A 20,487-nucleotide genomic window follows, 5' to 3' on the forward strand; every position below is an offset into this window, starting at 1 on the left:
TAGTTGGCAAACTATGATAGCATTTCTGGTGGAGGCACCGAGGCTGTAGAACATCTTCCCACAGGAGGCTTTCAGAGTTCCTTCACTATCTGCATTTGGGAAGCTGGTATAGGTGATTTTCTTGTGATACACATTTTGGCTACTCTGTGTATTGGTTGGTTGCGTTCATTTTATGACGTGTGCTGCTGTTTCAAAGACACTGCACTGATACAGCCTTGCAGATTTACACAATCTCTGTGTGCTTGCCTATCTATTTGCAAAGACAGTTCACAGCCCAGATAACCAGTACCCTTTCTTTACAAGGAACCAACCCTGGAAAAGCCTGCCTCTAGGAAACTCCTCTAGCTCAAAACAATACTACAAAGCCAGAATATACTTTTGCTTTCAGACTTAATGCTTAGAGACCATCAAATTGCCAGTTACCCAAAGCAGCTTTAACTGAAAGTGGATTCAGGGTACTGAAATAGAACAGCCTGGGAACACAGCTACCATTTTTCTAAGTGAGTTAATACATCATGTTTGTATATCAGCCGCGAAACAGAAGGTGTGTATATGTCACACCAGCAAATCACCCAAATGGCTCAGAAACATTCTGCTTCTGGATTAGTAAAGGACCAGAATAATCTCATTTGACCCAGTTTTGCCTCTGGTGGAACGCCTGCTGCAAGCACCTCCGACTCAAACAAGAAGGTGATCTGCTTCTAACATTAGGCTGCTACCAATCTTAACTCACTGGCGCCAGATTCAGTACTCTCTCTTTGGAAGATGTACATCTTTAAAGTGATGGTTACCTGACAGCTCACATCAATAGTACAACTGGAACTCTTTGTTTGTTGAAAAGCATGGGATGATCTAATAGACCAGTTCAGCTGAGATCAGCCAAAGGCCAGCACAGGCCAGATGACTTACTAGCAAACTGATGCATGCTGTTAACATATGGTCATGGAGGCACTGCTGAAGCTAAGCCTCTCAGAAAGGAAAACCCAACTATTCCATAGAACACAAAGACAAACTACAACATCAGACCCATCTTACTCTACAGCAGCTGTGAATTTTTTGAAACAGCTGTTGGAGAAAAAATTGGTAGAAGGAAGTCAGGGGTTCCAATTCTGTCTCTCCCAACATGGTTTCTTCCCTTATCTTGAATTTTGGTTGGGTAGGGCATCGTGAGTAGAGGTGGGCATGAACAGGGGGGGGGGGGGGAAACGAACACAATGTTCATTGTTCGTTGCCATCCACAAACAGGGAATCACAAACAACCACGAACATGAACCTGTTCATGAACATGTTCGTGGTTGGCTGTTGGTAGGAGGGAGGGGGGAGACTTGGAAGGGAAGAAGGTTCCCTGCACCATTTGCAAACGGCCTGAGGAATCTCCTTCCCTTCCATGTCTCCCTCCTTCCAGCCAGCTGGAGGGAGGAAGGGGAGATTCTGAAGGGAAGACGTTTCCCCATGCTGTTTGCAAACGGCGTGGGGAACCTCCTTCCCTTCAAAGTCCCCCTCCTTCCAGTCGGCTGGAGGGAGGGGGGGAGACTTTGTCAGGAAAACCCCTGACAAGCGGCTGAGTCGAGGGTGAAGTGCCCCACTCCCTTCTGCTGTGCAGCAGCAGGGAGAAGGGCATTTCATCCCAGCAGGCTGCACTCGGCTGGGCTTCCCTGACAAGCAGCTGAGTGGGGGATTTAAATGTCCCTCTTCCTGCGCTGCGCAGCAGCAGGGAGAGGGAAATTTAAACCCCGGCAGGCTGCAATCAGCCCTTGTCAGGGTTTTCCCTGACAAACGGCTGAGTCCGGGGTGAAGTGCCCCTGAGCTTAGATTGGGGTTTTCAGGGCAACAGGAGTTCAGACAGAATTCAGAAAGTCCGTGCCTACTGTTATCAAGGGAATTGATTGAAAGGCACCAGACTGTCTGGCTTGACGAACGGCTGATGAGCACCACAAACAGGGCTTGGAATGAACACATGTTCGTTGGGAACAGGGCCTCACGAACAGCTTGCTCACGAACAGCCGATCGGGCTGTTCGTGGTTTTTTGTTCATATTGCTGTTCGTGCCCACCTCTAATCATGAGTGACATCATGGTGGCAGGCCAGCATTTGTTGGTTTCTTCTATTTATAACCAACAGAGAGATGTCACCATGTTGCTCTGTGACTGATGACTGTTGGTGATGTCACTCTGGACTTCAGGGCTTTTACAAAGTTTTTTGGTTCCTTAGGTTTGGGATTTTTAATTTAAAAATGTCTCTGCTGCATAGGATACTAACCAGCTATTCTGGTGTCACACCTGTATCAACAGCACATTGGCCTGGGAAGCACAAGGTCCTGGATCGCCCAGCCTATAAAAATGACAAAAATGTGCATCATGTTATATACTAATTGCCAAGGGGCCGTAATCTGAGGATACTTTAATCTGGAGATTGGCATCATGAATGGACAAGATGGATCTTAGACTCGTAGAATCACAGAATCATAGGGTTGGAAGGAACCTCTAGGGTCATCTAGTCCAATCCTCTGCACAATGCAGGAAATTCAGAACTACCTCCTACCCCAACTGCCCCAGCGATCCCTCTCCATGCCCAGAAGATGGCAAAACACTTCTAGGATCGCTAGCCAAACTGGCCTGAGGAAAATTGCTACCTGACCCCAAGGTGGCAATCAGCATTACCTTGGGTATGTAATAAGGGCCATGAGAACTAAGCACTGATATAACTCATTCTGCCCTCCCCTTCTTCCTACACACCTGAAAAATGCTTCAAATTTCCCCAAAAATCTGAAATCTAAAAAATATACATTGAAAGATTTTTTTTAAAAAAAAACCCAAAATGATAAAAATAATATCTATAGCATTAAACAGATGCCCTCAGTGGCTGTTGCTAGACAACCATAAGAGTTTTGCCAGTATTCCAGGCTTTGTTTATGTCAGTAAAAGGCAGGAAGAGGAAGTGAAGTCCTTTTCAGGGCTGTTTTGGCCTTTGAGGGAGGATTCACTGGGGCCAGGCCCATAAGCAACCATCAGGCAACTTGATACCACATAACTTGCATGACCCCTCCCCCGCAAGGTCTGGCTGAATGTTCAACACAGCATTCCCCCCAAAAAGCCAGTGTAGTGTAGTGGTTAGAGTTTCAGAATAGGATCTGAGAGACCCAGGTTTGAATCACCACTCTGTTGTGGAAGCTCACTAGGTGACTTTAATCCAGGCACACACACTTCGCATAACCTACCTCTCAGGGCTGTTGTGAGGATAATAAAGAGGCAAAGAAAACAGTGTAAACTGCTTTGGGTCCCCATTCTGGAGACCGGCAGTATATAAATGAAGTAAATTAAGAAATATAGGTGAGGATGGGGAGCAGATAAAAGGTAAGCTGTTTAGTGAGTTTGAGGCGATAAGAACACAGGGAAAGGTGAGCCTGTATGAGCTGCCAGGAAGGGGGAAATAGTGTGGGGAAGGGGATACAGGGGAAAGTGAAGTACGCTCTGCAAGTCCTTATAGGTTCCCTGCCACACAACTGGTCCTGACTCAGCTGGCACCATAGGGGAGAGGCTACTGGGATGAAGAGGGAAAGGTGAAGACTGGGGGGGGGCAGATGAAGATGAGTGAGAAGGAGAGAAGGGAGGGGGAGCAAGGAAAGGAAAGAGGAACTGGTGGGGGAGAAGAAAAGTAGATGCCCCCTCCCCAAATCCTTGCGACTAGGGTTGCCAGGTCCCCTTACCCTCCAGGTGGGAAGAGGGGAACCTGGCACTCACCTTCGTGTTCCTGTTCATGCATGCACTTTGTGTGCATGTACTCGCAGGCCTGCGTGATGATGTCACTTCCAGGAGTGATATCATTGCATTGCCCTGGTAGCACATCCTGGAGCCCTGTTCCTTCACCTTTCTCCACCGCTGGCCAGGTGAGTGGTGGCAGGGGGCAGAGGATGGGGGCAGGGGATTCCCCGCCCTCACTGGGGGGACAAGTAACCCTACTTATGGGTCCCCCCTCCTGTTGTATATCTAGTTATGAACTTGGCCATAGAATGCAGCTCAATAGATCTGCAAAATAAAGGGGGTCATATTGGGGGCATTTCTGTATAAACCTGAAGGAAGTCCCAAGTTTGCAGGAAATCCTGAAATCTTAAGAAAAAAGTACCCCCCACAATAACAGAACCAATGTCCATAGCTTTACAAAGAATGCCCACTGTGTGCTCAGTTACCATTTTGGAGACTGTTGGGCAACTACAATAATATTGCTGCTCTTCCAAGCCTTGGTTTCTGTAAAGCAAAGCCATTTCCAGTGGTAGGGGAGGGGGAGGGGGACAAGGGTGGACTTGGAAGCCAAAAAAGACCTGGAAAGGATCTTGTCCCCCTCCTATGATGGGCAGGGTTGCCAGGTCTCCCAGCCCCCCAGGCGGGAGGTTAGAGGCCTGGCACCTACCTTATGTTGTCTCTCTTGCACGTGCGCAGGGCGCGTGTGTGCTCCCAGCCTGAGTGATGGTGTCACTTCTGGGAAGTGACATCATCATGCAGGCCACATGCCACCCTTGGAGAGTGCCTGCGCTCTGCATGGGGTCGAATTCAGCCCGAATCTGGTCCAATTCGGCCTGAATCCAGTCCAAATCGGCCACTGTAGCATGCAGGGGTGTGCTGCAAAGGAGGGGAAGTTGAAGACTGAAGAGTCAATGAATGGCTAGGAGGTAGGAAGATGAGAAGAAAGCAGGAAAAGAGAAGAGGCAATGGGGGCTGCCAGGGAATGGAAAGAGGAAGTTGTTGAGGAAGGGACATAAATCGAAGATGTCCCCTACAATTCCCTGCTTCTAAGGTTGCCAACCTCCAGGTGGGGCCTAGAGATCAACTGGTGCTACAATTGAACCCTGGACTACAGAGAACAGTTCCCCTGGAGAAAATGGCAGCTTTGGAGGGTGGATTGTATTGGCATTATACTCTGTTGATATCCCTCCCCAAACCCTGCCCTCCTCAGGCTCCACCCCTAAATCTCCAGGAAATTTCCAACCTGGGTTGGCAACCCTTCCTGCTTGTTACATCTAATTCTGAACTGGGCCACAGAATGTTGATCAAAAATTCCACAGAATGGGGCCTGGACAGACTGCAGATTTTTACATGCCTGTGGGAAGCCCCAGGTTTTCAGAAAAAATATGAAATATAAAAAGAGTAGGGCAAGATTAGTAAAGATAAAAAGTAAAGCTAAAGATGGTAGAAGAGAACAGGAAAAGATGTGTACTTAGGTGGGAGGGAAAGAAGAAAAGGGAAGCTGTTGCAGGTACCACCAAGGGAAAGCAAAGAGAAAAAGCAAGAGGGAGAAAAAGAATGGAAAAATGAGATTTCCCCATAAGTCCTTGCAGATTCCCCACTTGTGAAACAATAATAGAGAAATGGGATTACTTGTTCACAAAGAGATGTTTGTTTTCAGTCTTTAAATCAAACAAAATTGTCTAAAAAGGCAACTTTCCTTACTGTAAATAGCAAAAACATACAAATATCTAGAATTTAATTTTAACAGTAGCTGCTAAATATGTTCTTTACTAAACGTTAGTCCAAAAATATCAGACTTTTTTCCTTCAAAACAAAACTAGTTGTATAAATCATGGAACTGGTAATGTTGACTACATAGCAAAACCCTAACAAAATACAGAAATTAAATGAAAATTGGTCATTTCTGACAGCATATATTAGAAATGAATTTTCTGTAAAAAATAGTAACTTTGGTTGGTGGTATTTGACAAAGCTGAAGTTGGTTCCCAGTTCCTTATTCACAAAGCCAAAGAAAAATATTGCGGGGAAACTGAAATGCTCTGACCCCAAAATGAAGTTTGCAGGGCCACATATTACACGCCTCCAGATTCAGCAGACTCAGCCCTCTAAGTGGACCGATACTGGGTCATCCTACAAATCCCAGATCTTCACACTGCTTACCTGCTCCCGGGACGTTGCGAAATATCGCGCAAAAACCGCGGAAGATAGCGTCTTCTCACAAGAGTTTTGCGCGAAGTCGCACAAAACTCTCGCGAGAAGATGCTATCTTCCACGTTTTTTGCACGATATTTCACAACGTCCCAGGAGCAGGTAAGCAGTGTGAAAAGGGCCCTAGAGATAACAGCTTTAAAATAGGGTGCCTCCAGAACAATTCAATAAGAAGAAAAGGGCAGCAGCTGCAGCAGAAAAAACCTTTGGATCACCCCAAATCACACAGCCCTGAACTCCAGAGACTGTCCCCCACAAGAGGACATGTGCTGCTACACTGGTGCTGATCCAGTCTCTACTTCTGGAGCTGAGGCCTACTATTTCACCTTTCTCCCAGAACCTTGCATTAGGCATTGCTGTGAATAAGGGACTGGGAAACATAAGAGGCTTCTGCACCCCCAAATAATCTTCAGATCACCCCAAATCACACAGCCCTGAACTCCAGAGACTGTCCCCCACAACAGGACATGTGTTGGTTCTGGAGGCCTCAGCTCCGGAACCAGAGACTGGATCAGCACCAGCACATGTCCTGCTGTGGGGGACAATCTCTGGAACTCAGGTCTGTCTGTATGATTTGTGGTGATCCAAAGGTTATTTGGGGGTGCACAGGCCTCTTATATTTCCCAGTCCCTTATTCACAGCAATGTCGAATGCAAGGTTCTGGGAGAAAAGTGAAATAGTAGGCTTCAGCTCCAGAAGTTGAGACTGGATCAGAACCAGCACATGTCTTCTTGTAAGGGACAGTCTCTGGAGTTCAGGTCTGTGTCATTTGGGGTGATCCAAAGATTATTTGCAGAGGCCTCTTATATTTCCCAGTTCCTTATTCACAGCAATGTCTGATAGAAGGTTCTGGGAGTAAGATGAAAGAGTAGGCCTCAGCTCCGGAACCAGAGACTGGATCGGCACCAGCACATGTCCTCTTGTACAGGGCAGTCTATGGAGTTCAGAGCTGTTTGATTTGGGGGTGATCCAAAAATTTTTTCTGCTGCAGCTGCCGCCCCTTTCTTCTTATTGAATTCTTTGGGGGGCACCCTATGTTGAAGCTGTTAACTCAAGATTTGGCTTTTGCAGGATGACCCGATATCGGTCCACTTAGAGGGCCGAGTCTGCTGAATCTGGAGGCATATAATATGTGCCCCTACAAACTTCATTTTGGGGTTCAGAGCTTTTCAATTCCCCCACAATATTTTTCTTTGGCTTTACAAATAGGGAACTAGGAACTGCAAATAAGGAACTGGGAACTGGGAACCAACTCCAGCTTTGTTGGAAACACGGTGTAAAAGTACAGTTTAATATAAGTATTGTATTATATTTTTCTTAGTGTATTAACTGACTGGAGTAGGGTTGCATGGTCCCCTTGCCCTCCTGGTGGGAGTGGGGACAACCTGGCACTTACCTTAGTGTCCACTTTGCATGTGTGCTTTGTATGCGCACACTCCTGGTAGGTGTGATGATATCACTTCCTCAAGTGATGTGAGCACCCAGGAGCAATGACATCACTTGAGTAAGTGACATTGTTCCACTTCTGGGGAGCGCACCTGATGCAGGCTGACCTGGGAGGTTTTTTGCCTCCAGGGCCTGTTCTCTGGGATCTTTCCCCCCTGCTGGCTAGGTGAGTGATGGCAGGGGACAGAGACTGGGAGCGGGCAGCCCTAGACTGGAGTTATTAGCCGATAACATATATCATCTTGTCATACAATGTATTAACTATATTCTGTATCTATCAGATATAGTTTTAATAAATGCAGATATTTTAATAAATGGGTTTTGTTTTTGGAGAGTATATTTGAGTCTAAGTTCCAGCCTAAAAATAGTAAAGAGTCCAGTAGCACCTTAAAGACTTACCAACTTTTTTGTAGCATAAGCTTTCAAAACCACAGCTCTCTTTGTCAGATACATCTAAGAAAACCGATGATGCATCTGATAAAGAGAGCTGTGGTTCTCGAAAGCTTAAGCTACAATAAAGTTGTAGTTTTTAAGGTGCTACTGGACTCTTTACTATTTTGCAACTACAGACTAACACGGCTAACTCTTCTGAGCCTAAAAATAGTGTTTCTAAGTATTCAGGTTACAATTTCAAATATGTTCTGCCAGACAGATAAAAATGGTAAGTAAAGGTCTAACATTAGCAAATGATAACACTGAAAGCAACACCATGCTAATTTGCTTGTGAAATGCTTTTAGTGTCACCAACCAAGATAACTGTTACATTAAGCAGGCAGCAACCATCTGAACCCCTTGCAGTTACACCCTTCTAAGTCCACTGGAGTGAATAGCCATAGAAAGGTACAAATCTGCTTGGGATTGTCCCGTTAAGTTCTTATCCCAGAAATGTGGTAGAAAATCTCTTACTCTTTCCATGACAAAGTCATCTTTGTAATATTTGCCACATATAACTTTTGGGGTGGCTTCTGGTTTTAATTTCCCCCTCAGGCATTTGTTTCAAAGACTTGATATGTACTCCTGAAGTTCACATTATCCCTGTCCATGGTTTCAAAATATTAGTCTCTAGATAATGGCTCGGTTTATGAAGAATATCAACTAACAGCCTCACTGGTGGAGCAAGACCATTCAACATTTGCAGGGATGTTTAACTTCACTGTATAGTAACTGTTAGAACAATTTATGCCATCTACTTAGCGCTCAAGTTGTTTATTTAGATACCTACACCCCATTTTTCTCCACAATGAGGGCCAAAGTCAGCTTACAACATCATAATCCCCTCCTCAGTTTTATCCTCCTAACAGCTCTGTGAGGAAAGTTAGGCTGAGAGTTTGCAACTGGCTCAAGGTCACCCAGGGAGCTGCCATGGAAGAGTGGGTGGCGGGATTCAGACCTCTGGGAGCCAAGCTACACGAGACGAATGGCACGAGGGCGCTCACGTGAAGGGAGTTGCAATTTTAGCTGGGAAGCTGAGTTTTAAAAAACAGATTGGAAGGCTCTGTCAATTTCCCCCGTCTACAGAGCCAGCACTTGATCGAGGGAAGTAACTACCAAGTGTCCTTAATATAAAATTAAGACTTGCTTTAGAAATGGAATCTCAACCAACATGTATCTTGGCTTTGGGGCCACTCGATACTCTGTAAAACCAAGCATCAGAGAACATCAGAGGACCACAGCTCAAAGCTTCTGCCCCACGACCTACCTCTAAAATAATGCATCTTCCCCTGAAAAATAACTTGCCCCAGGCAGTATGCATACCCTTGGACGCAAGCAGTTTGTCTTCCGGGCAGTCCACTGCCATTAATGAATGCCAAGTTATGCAGCCATAGAAGATAAGGGGGGGCCCTAACAAGATGCATGGTCTTTAAGATTCCATTTCTACAAGCAGGAGGGCAGGCACTCTGTGTCCCCTCATGCGCGTGTGCCTGTGCGATGTCATCACTTCCGGGCATCTTCATCGTGCAGTCACAGGAACACGCACGCATTTAGCACCAGTCCAGTCCAGTGCGATATAATGCTATATAGTCCACCTTCCAAAACAGTCATTTTTTCCAGGGGAACTGATCTCTGTCTCCTGGAAATCTCCAGCCTCCACCTGGAGGCTGGCAGCATTATCGCACACACATGCCCCTTCCCACTTTTTGCAGCTGGAAGGGCCCTGTTACTTTCTCCATGATCTCATGGATACTTAAGAGGTGCTACTTTCAGTTCCAAACCCTGAATAAAAGGAATCCTTTTTGTCCTATTTAATTTTTATCATATGATCAGGAAATTGGGTTTTTTTTTCCCGAAGCATAGAGAAACCACAGAAACTTGGAGCTTTCGAACTGAACCAGAGCAGCTGCAAAATCTTGATGTATCTTTTTATCAGTCCAGCACTATTTTATTTTGGTATAGGATTTAATCGAGGCTGATCTTAACTCTTGATGAGTCCTTAGATTTTTTTTCCAGTATAACAAACAAACTAGAAGAAGGCAAGGGTCCAACACCATCATTGGATTTCTGAAAGAAATCTTTAAATAATTGATCAGCTAGGAAACTTTGCATGATATTTGATCATGTTTCTTTCCTTAAAAGGTACTTTAAGATATGGAGGTATTAAATACTACATGAGATTGATTGTTATGTTAATTTCAGGTTTATAGGGTAACGTCTTCCATCCAATTTTTGACACCTTGTTTTGTTATAATATAGTTTAGGCAGATTTTTCCAGTATTCCCACTGGCAGATCAACTTTGTATCGGTTTCTAGCTAGTTAATCATATCCTATTGCAATATAGTGAGACAATATTAATTTCTACAATGGCTGTGCGGTCTGTTTTCACCTAAAATCGTCTTCACATATTAATAGAATGTGGGATTTATTTCAGTCATCCCGGCCACATGTGCTTCATTTATTATTATCTCCAAATATAACCTTCTAAAATGACTAGTGAAATTAGGTTCCAGTATTCCTATTCCAGTATTTAAGAAATGGGTACCAGTGTTCTCTTAACTGGTTAAACTTGTCTCCCATCCAAAGAAAACTTTACCTGTTGTAACTCCACTTATTTAAAGGCAATATTGGTATGTTAATGCCTACAATGACCAACTCTTATAAAATATTTTTTTACCTTTTTTTCTAAAAAGAGAAACTATATTATTATTATTATTATTATTATTATTATTATTATTATTATTATTATTATTATTACATTTCTAACTCACCCTTCCCGTAAGCGGGCTCAGGGCGAGGTACAACAGATTATAAAAATATAATACAAATATTAAAACCATAAAACAACAGTTCATCATAAAATCATCAAACAGATAAGAACTGTCCCATGATGGGGTCAGTTCCAGATTCCTGCCCATCAACATACAGGAGGAGGGAAGCGGACAGATAACGTACTGCAACCCATACATGGGTCAGTTAATGAATGGGCACTACATAGCCCCGTGCTGTACCCATATGTTGGGCAGCCGGCCGGTGGACACTGTATAACCCCACACGTAGTGGGAGGCTGGTGGGAGGCTCAGTGAGGATCTCATGCTGGCCTCAACCATATGCCAGGTGGAACGTCTCCGTCTTACAGGCCTGCCGAAATGATAGAAGATCCTGACGGGCCCGGGTGTCCTCAGACAGAGAGTTCCACCAGGTTGGGGCCAGGACCGAAAAGGCCCTGGCCCTGGTTGAGGCCAACCGAGCCTCCCTGGGGCCAGGGACCACCAGCAGATGTTTTCCAGCTGATTGGAGTGTTCTCTGCGGCACATATGGGGAGAGGTGGTCCCTTAGGTATGCTGGTCCCAGTCCATTTAGGGCTTTATAGGTCAAAACCAGCACCTTGAACCGAATCCAGAATTCCACAGGGAGCCAATGGAGCTGCTGCAGAATTGGCGTAATATGTGTCCTATAAGGAACACCCGTCAAAACACGTGCAGCAGCATTCTGGACCCGCTGCAGTCTCCGGATCAAACCCAAGGGCAGCCCTGCGTAGAGCGAGTTACAGTAATCCAACCTGGAGGTGACCGTTGCATGGATCACTGTCGTTACGTCCTGGGCTGAGAGATAGGGGGCTAGTCGCCTGGCCTGCCGAAGATGGAAAAAAGCAGACCAGGCAACCGTCACAATCTGGGCCTCCATAGATAAGGAGGAATCCAGGATCACTCCCAAACTCCTGACTGATGGTACGGGCACAAGTGGTGCCCCCCCCCAAAGGCTGGGAGATGGATCCCCTCCTCTGACAGCTCACGGCCCAAGTACAGGACCTCCGTCTTCGCAGGATTCAACTTCAGCCTGCTCTGTGCCACCCATCCAGACACAGCCTCCAAAGCTCTCAAGAGGGCATCAGGGGCAGAGTCAGGTCCACTTGGGTGTCATCTGCATATTGATGACAACCCAGTCCAAACCTCTGCACCAGCATAAACAATGAATAATTTAAACAAAATCAACATGGGATTAAGATAAAAACCAGGTATATATTGAGAGTCAAACTAAAGGGTTGCTGAATGGATCTTTCTAGTATCTTTTTAAAGAAACAATTGGAATCCTGATTCAGATTTCACAATTCAACACTAAACCCTGCCCCACAATTAACCACACTGGAAGGCGGTAAAGACAGAGCAGGTCCCCAAAATACCCTTGCCTTAATATTAGACATGTTACAAAGCAATTAACTTAGTCTTGATGAAGGAGTGGCACCATTTAGATCTTTTCCAAGATCTCCTCTGTATTACTGCTGAAAGATAATTTTCATATTTCAGTTTCAGTGATATCACACACCATGTAAATGTACTGTAGGGAGGGGCTCTCAGATGCTTCAATAATGAGTTAGGGACCATAGACTTCACCACTATGTTGCCTTATGTACTATCTGTTGTGTTAAATATGTGCTCCCATAAGGCTACTTGTGCTTCAAGTGGTCTAATGTCAGCCCTAGAATTGCTTAGGTTCTGTTTCAGCATTTCTTCAACTCTGTACTGGATTCTTACTAATGCTTTGTCTTTGTAAAATTGTGTTTATTTACCCTACGGCATTCTTTATGGAAACGTCCTTGAAATTGACTGTTCTAATCTCACACTGTGTAATCCGCCTTGAGTCTCAATGAGAAAGGCAGACTATAAATGACATAAATAAAATAAAATAAATAAGAAATAAATTCTTATCATAAGCTATTGGTTAGCTTTACAAGAGAGAAACATGTAGATTTGATAAACAGTTACAGTCACAATGAGGGTAGGATATGGTAATTCTGACACTTAAATCTTTTTTGTCTTAGAAGTGATTCATGTTTTTCTTTTTTAAAGAACAGACATGCACCTGCAGATAGATGGGAATCAGATATGTAAAGATAATCTTGCATTATTAGCTTTTCCCTATGAATGTCTCTGGTAAATGTCTCTGTTATAAATTGCAAAAAAGGAAGGTTAATGTGTTTCCTTTTGTCACCAGTATTTCATATTTCACATGCTTTTTCACTAGGATGACTAAATCCCAGCTCCAAATAGGCTTAGCCATGGCTATTCACATATGTAAATCTACAGAAATGAAATCTGTTTAAGCTTTAAGCATGATTATATACTGTAAGTCCAGTCCTTGAAAAGAGGTCCTGTCCTTTGAAATCAGCAAGATCTTGTGCCTGGCCAAAAGTCCTTTCTTTTTGTTTAGGTCTTTTTGATGGGACTTGGAATGGATGGCAGTAATAGAAAACATGTATTAACAAGACTATTCTACCATACAGGCATAGCTCATTATCATTTTAAGCCAGGTGTTCTGAGTTTGTTTTCTAACAATTTAACCTTTTACACTCACATCTGTGTTAGACACCTGTGTTTACAATACCTGTGAGGGTGCTAAAACTACACAGAAATCTGGTAAAGGTTATACTGCCTTGTGATGATTATGGCAATTATTAATCCTTATAGGGTTTGAAGGTGCAGGAAAGTTTGTGAATAAAAATGAAAACAGAACCAAGAAAAGGAAACAAGCAATTTTGCAAGGATATACATTGTTCTCCCTCTATAGGTTAAAGTTTAGTTTAAACATCTCTCTAGGATAACTAAAATTCAAAAAAATGCTGTGACTTTCATTTTTATTAATGTCTGAAAAAAATCAAACTTGTTCTTTAGATGTAGAACCAGCCTCCTTCCTATCCTTTCTCCTAAGCCAAAGAAAAGCAGCATATTGGATTATACCTTTTGAGAGAACTCTGTTTATGGAAACAACCAGCAATTTCACCATTAAGTAACCCTATGGTGACTGCATTTTAACATGTTTCTACTAAAACTAGCCTTGTCTTTACAATAGTTTTATCATGATATGTGCAGTACTATACATGTTTTCTGAAAGAGCACCTGATTAGATTCAGTGGGACATTCATAGGGTAAGAAGACATGTTCTTTCATGGAATGGTAATTGGTTAGAAAATAGGAAGAAAGGGGTGAGAACAAATTGACAGTTTGCAGAGAAAAGAGGCCCTGACCTGGATAGCCCAAGAGAGCCTGATCTCATCAGATCTCAGAAGCTAAGCAGCGTCAGCCTTGGTTAGTCATTGGATGGGAGACCTCCAACAAAGACCAGGCTTGCAGAGGCAGGCAATGGCAAACCAACTCTGTTAGTCTCTTGCCATGAAAACCCCACCAGAGGGCACCATAAGTCAGCTATGACTTGAGGGCACTCTCCACCTCTCCACCACAGTGAAGGGAGGTGACCAGTGTGGTCCCCCAAGGATCAGTGTTGGGATTGGTACTTAATGTATTCATAAATTACTTGGAACTGGGCATGAACTGCAAATTAACGACATTTGTGGATGACGTTAACTTGTTCTGGAAAGGGAAAATATCAGTGGAAAGAGCTGCAAAAGAACCACCCCAAACTGGATGAATGGACAACAAAATGGCAAATGAAATTCCACGTAAGTGAAATTCCATGAAAGTGCAAAGTGATGCAAGTCAAGGCACCTTATATGTACCCATGGCATCTGAGCTGGTGGCCCAAGAAAAGAGGCCTAGGAGATTAAATGGATAGCTCACTTAAAATGTTAGCTAACTGTACTGTGGTGATTTTGTTTAAAAAGGCAAATTCCATGCTAGGGATCCACAGGAAAGGGACTGAGAATAAAACTGCCAGTATTTGCCCTCTCACAAGGCCCTGCGTGGCTTTGTTTGGAAAAATGTGTACATTCTGCATCTCGGAAAGGATACTGAAGAGCTGGGGAAAGTGCAGAAAAGAGAAAGCTACATGATCTGCGTGTTTATGTTTCTTACCCCCTGGCACTTGTGTGTGTGTGTGGGCTTGGCTCCACTGCCTGTGGCAGCCGCTTCGTAGGGGTACCCAGCCCACTACTTTGCCCCAACATTCCAAAGGTGCCCACAGGCTGGAAAAAGTTGGGGACTCCTGGTGTAGAGAAAGCAGAGAGAGGTACATTTTTCTCTCTTTCCTATAACAGCAGAACTTGCAAGCATCCTATGAAACTGGTAGTAGATTCAAGAAAAGATGAGAAGTATTGCTTCACACTAAGGGTAGCTAATCTGTGAAACTCACTGCCATGAGAGGTAGAGTTCTCAGGTGCCCACCGGTAGCAGGCAAACTCTTGGGGATTTGCCTCCTTACCCGCTAACCTGCCAGTGGTCGGCGGGAGATGGCAAACTCCCGGAGGTTGCCTGCCATCAGCAGGCCCCCCGGGAATGTGCACAGCATGCATGCTCCTAAGTGGCATGATGACATCACGCCTGGAAGTAACATCATTGTGCCAGCCACAGAAGCATTCCTGCACTTCGTTTGGGGCCAATTTGGGCCCCAAATGGGCCGAATCAGCCCTGCATGGAGCTCAAGAGTGCTCCCTTGGCCAGTGCGACGACATCACTTCTGGGGGTGATGTCATCACACATGCGCCAGAGCACACACGAGCTTTGCACCCATGTGAAGAAGACCTCATTGCCAGCACAAGGTAAATGCCAGCCCACATTTGGGAGGGTATAGGGACCTGGAAACCCAAGTGAGAGGTGGTGATGGCCACTGGCTTAGATGGATTTCAAAGAGGGCTGGGCAGATTTGGGGGTGGCAGCTTTGTAACTATTAGCCATGATAGCCCAATGGGGCTGCTAGTTCAGCGGGAGATCTGAGGGTTGCTGGGTCTTCTTACCCTCCCGGGCAGGTGGGGGGGGAGACCTGGCTCTTACCTCCTTCTCCCCCTCTTAATGTATTTTTGTGCACCGTGCACACGTGTTCCCATAGCCACGCAATAATGTCACTTCTGGTGACATCACCGCGCAAGTGCACTTCTCAGCAGGCCAATTTGGGCCTCAAATGGGCCCAATTTGTCCCATTTGGGGCCCAAATCAGCCCACAGCAAAGCGCAGGAGTGCTTTCGGGGTGGTGTGATGACATCAGTGATGCTGTCGCATTACCCCGGGATTGCACCCGGGAGACTGTTCCTGTGCCTCCCTCCTCTCCTGGCCAGGTAAGTGGAGGCAGGGGGTGGAAGGTGGAAGCAGGCTGTCCCCACCCCCACTGGGAGAACGGGATCCCTAGGAGGCTACCTCTGCATGCCAACTGCTGGGAATCCATCAGCAGGAGGTGGCTGTTCCTTTCAGGCCCTGCTTGTGGGCTTCCCTGGCCACTGCTGGATGGACCATCGTTCTGATCCATCAGTGCTACTCATGTTCTTATGACTTACTCTGGGGGAAGCATATATACAGAACAATCTTTCGCAATCAGTGTTAGCTGTTACAACCCTGGGTTTGTCTTTTGAGATTTTTAGAACATTTTCACCAGATTTTACAGTCTTGTGTCATTCTGCTGATCTCAGGTTCTTTTGCTTGTAATTTTGCTACTAGGAGGACGTACCTTAGAATGACAGCACCTCATCTGCATTCCCTGACCTGGAATAATAATAATAACATCCGATTTATAAACCGCCCTTCAGGACAACTTACTGCCCACTCAGAGCAGTTTACAAAGTATGTCATTATTATCCTCACGACAATCACCCTGTGAGGTGGGTGGGGCTGAGAGAGCTCCTAGAAGCTGTGACTGACCCAAGGTCACTCAGCTGGCTTCAAGCGGAGGAGTGGGCAATCAAACCCAGCTCTCCAGATTAGAGTCCCGCGCTCTTAACCACTATATCAAACTGGCTCTCAGTGAAGGCTTAGGCTAACCTGATTTCATCATATCTTGGAAGTTAAGCAGGGTTGGCCCTGGTTAGTACTTAGATGGGAGACCAAGGAAGCCCGGGTCACTATACAGAGGCACACAATGGCAAACCACCTCTGGTCATTTCTTGTCCTGAAAACCCTACAGGGTCAAAATAAGTGGGCTGCGACTTGATGGCACTGTACACATATACATACACATACACAGCAGAACTGGTGTAACTGTTAAGGATTATGCTAGATCAAGATGGGCAGCCGTGTTTGTCTGTAGCAGTAGAAAAGAGCAAGAGTCCAGTAGCACCTCTAAGACTCACAAAATTATTGGTAGGGTATGAGCTTCCGTGAGCCCACTTCTCAGCTCATTTCTTCAGATTATTCTGTAAGTGGTGATACTTTGTATTATTTAATTTCTACAGTTACTCATCTCCCTTTTTATGTGAAACCAAAAAGCATCAAAAACGTCTTTGTTGCTTCTCTAATGTTATTTCTGAACTGTAAACTTAATGATTCCAAGAGCAGGAATTGTGCTCAAGGCAAAAGGCATTTTATTTTGGCCTTTCAGCATTCCAGGATTTTCAATTTTTGGATCTGAATGTCAAAATCTGACAAATTGTTCAAATAGCATCTTCTATATTTCTTGTTACAACAATAAAACATGGCTAAAATACACCACAAGTAGGCATTGTACATCTATGCCCGGGTTCCTTCAGCATTCCTCCAGGGATGACTGGAATAAAAGCTCTCTGGTTCCTCAAAATGCAGTTTCAATTATCTTGCAAATTAAAAAAGAAGAAGAAAGACTTTTGTTACAGGAGCCGTAGCATATCCAAAGCCAAACCATTTTCTGTTAGCCACATAAAAACAATCCAGATTTTAGGCTATATCCTAAAACTTAAGATCACAAAACACACAAGACGTAACACTGGAAAATCCTGCCACCAACTCTAGTTCATTTTCTGCCGATGTCGAAACACTGCACTATCAGCCATGAATGGCCTGCCTTCAACCTCCCTGCAGTTTCTCACAGGGCTCATAAATGAAGATCCTTGCAACAGCCCTCTTCAGAGATACACCATTACATCCCATTGTATAAGACTGAAGTCTGTCTTCTTCAATACTAAATACTTGGTCTGAAGGACAAAAGCGCCACAAGCACAGGCCAGGCCCTCTGTCTCTTGGCTTTTAGGAACTAGTCACACAACTCATTCCCCTAAGCCGTTCACCAAATCTGTTAGTTGATAATACAAGTATCCCGAACATACCCTGAAATGAACAGTTAAAAACAAATCTCTTGCCATAATACTTACGCTGCAGACTATAAAAAACATAAATAAATATTAAATACTGTATTCTCTCTGTGATAGAGCAAAGCTCGACCATGTTTAAAGAAAGTGTATCATCAGGGCAGATGCTCAAGTAGACCAGAAAGAATGCTTAACATTTCTACAATGCCCTTGTACACATTCTCACTGCCATCTTTGCAGCAACTCTGTTCAGGAGATTAGCAGCATCCTTGTGCTAAGATGGAGGAGTCTCTGAGGGCCAAGCTACAAGTAACAAATGACACTTGAACGGCAAGTGAACAGACTCACGTGTATTCCCATTCAAGTGTCATTCGTCACTTGTACCTTGGCCCTGAGAGAGCAGCCCCCTGCCTGTCCAGAGCTCAAATTCTTCACCGACTCTCACCAGGTTTAAAAGAAGTCTGTTGACGGGGTTCATCTTTAGGCAAAAATTTTAATAAGACTTCCAAAAGAGGCGGTGAGGGAAGAGGTTATTTTCTAGCAATGATGTCTTATTTGATCCACATTCACAAGGAAACACTTCATTGGTTAAGTCAGTATTAAGGAGCACACCAGGGAAGACTCGGGAAGACTTGAGATTGGGTTTCCACTGCTTTTGTGGATCCAATTCTGTTTTGTACAACTGCTGCTGTGTGATGCCCTGATTGGACGGAGTCGGTAGCAGGAGAGGAAACAGTTAAACTCGCCCCCTCCAGTCCAAATCCAGGTTGAGGCTTCCCGTAATTGTTTAAAAATGAGGCACATACCAGCGATAAGGGATTATGTGAGGTCAGGGAATGGCACGAGAGAGTCTACCCCAGATGCAAATCAGGGCCTACTATAATAGCCATTAAAAAAAACCCTTCATGCACAAATTGAAAATCTGATCACAGATCTTCCAGGGCCTCATTCAAGTTGGCTGTAACTTTCTGTGAAATTAGGTAAGCGCAGATCCAAAATAAGCTTGATACCAATAATCTTATGAAAAAAGCAGATACTTACACTGTAAAATGGTAAATGAAACACTTCCATCCACTAGGCCGTTCCAGAAAATTGTACACATCTCCCTGCATACTAGTTTTGGTTAAGTATGGGCCATAAAAGCATTTAGTGTAGGCCCGGCGTACCTCACTTGCTGTCATAGATTCGCTGTTTATCTGGAAAACAGGATCCTGCGTGCTTTCCTCTCCGGAGTTTGATGGAATTCTTGATCCATTTGTCACCAAAGAATCAGCGTCAAGGACCACAGAAGAGTATTGCATATTGCTTAAGTTTGTTCTTACTTCCAACAAGGTTGCAGACTTCCTATGTCCGTTGAGATTCCCCACCTGGGAGTCAGAATGCTGAACTCTACTGCAAAGCTTATACATTGGGTGCCCACCAGTTTCACCATTACCGAAAGACATTCTGTAACGAAGCAGGGTATGGCTCACCTTGATCAATATTTAAAATCATAAAAGGTATTGTATGTCCTTTCTGCCGGTTGCGCTCTCCAGCCACCCAGTAAGATACTGAGCATTATCATGGAACTCTTTTGCAACGGCAGTGTCCACAGACAGCCTGTCACCTGTTATCCAGTCTCTGAAATTAAATCACAAGAACATATTTAGATAATGGAAGTCTCAAGTAATAGACACTGGAAAGAAGTACGTGAGGACTTTGAAGGGGGAGGACAATTAAAGTCAACCTGCCATGTAAAAAGCAAAGCCAGTTCAGAGCCTGCACTGAGGTTCAAGCTAAATAGGCAGGTTTTTAAAGAGTTGAGCCTGAGTTCCCAACTTGAGTTCCCTGCAGCCACACAAAAACTGTGGGGAATGGTTGTTAAAAATAAAGGAGAGCCCAAACAGCCTCAGAACACCATCGTAGGGGAAGGAATAGTTCCTGCCTCACCCCCACAAGACATTTCCCCATGTCAAAATAGCATGGGGAGGGTATTGCCCTGTTTTTACTTCTCCACTCGTACAGAATACTCCATATGGATCAGCAAAAACAGAGACACCGCCCCACACTTGCTGTTTTGGAAAATGGCTCGAGGGAGGAGACAGGAGCCTGGATTGGCATTCTGATGCCATTTGGGCTCTCCTTTAATTTTTAAACAGTCATTCCCCACAGCTACTGTGTGGCTTTGAGGCCCAAGTTAGGTCTGCGGAACCTGAACCCAACTCTTTAAAAACCTGCATGTTTAATTTGACCCTGAGTGTGCTTTACAGACACCCTCATGGCACTTTTCATGTATATAGACACATTGTTTCAGGTTTAAAAATATGCGTACGGGCCTAATGAGCTGTTTTATTTCTAAAGGCACCTTAGATCTGCTTCACACCTTGAATTGTTTTGCTGTACAGCTAAGATCCTTGAAGTGTATGGCAAAGAGTGCAAAGCATGAAAACTGTAAACATGTCAGGGGATAGATTAGTTGCAGATCTCTGCATAAGGCTGACAGCTCCTGGTTGGGAAATTCACGGAGATTTGGGAGGTAGAACCTGACGACGGCAGCACCTCAGCAGTGTGTAGTGTCATAGAGTCCACCTTTCAAGGCAGCCATTTTCTCTGAGGGAACTGATCTCTGTCACTTGGAGATCAGTTGTAATTCTGGGAGATCTCCAGCCACCAACTGGAGGCTGGCAACCCTATCTCTGCGCCATATGCCCTCTGTGGCAGACTTGGAACTGCTGCTAT

The 20,487-nt window shown here is 44.6% G+C and overlaps 1 protein-coding gene across 1 annotated transcript in view; it reads right to left on the minus strand.

The window, feature by feature from the left end:
* LOC129343819 (potassium voltage-gated channel subfamily KQT member 1-like) overlaps positions 1 to 19,214 on the minus strand; it is a 513,626-nt gene extending 494,412 nt beyond the window's left edge. Inside the window, exon 1 of the mRNA XM_055000183.1 lies at positions 18,811 to 19,214. Within this exon, the coding sequence (XP_054856158.1) occupies positions 18,811 to 19,214 (404 nt within the window). The remainder of the gene's footprint in view (positions 1 to 18,810) is intronic.
* Positions 19,215 to 20,487: the final 1,273 nt, after the last annotated feature.

This window comes from Eublepharis macularius, chromosome 16 (genome assembly GCF_028583425.1).
Source record: "Eublepharis macularius isolate TG4126 chromosome 16, MPM_Emac_v1.0, whole genome shotgun sequence".
Classification (NCBI taxonomy): Eukaryota; Metazoa; Chordata; class Lepidosauria; order Squamata; family Eublepharidae; genus Eublepharis; species Eublepharis macularius.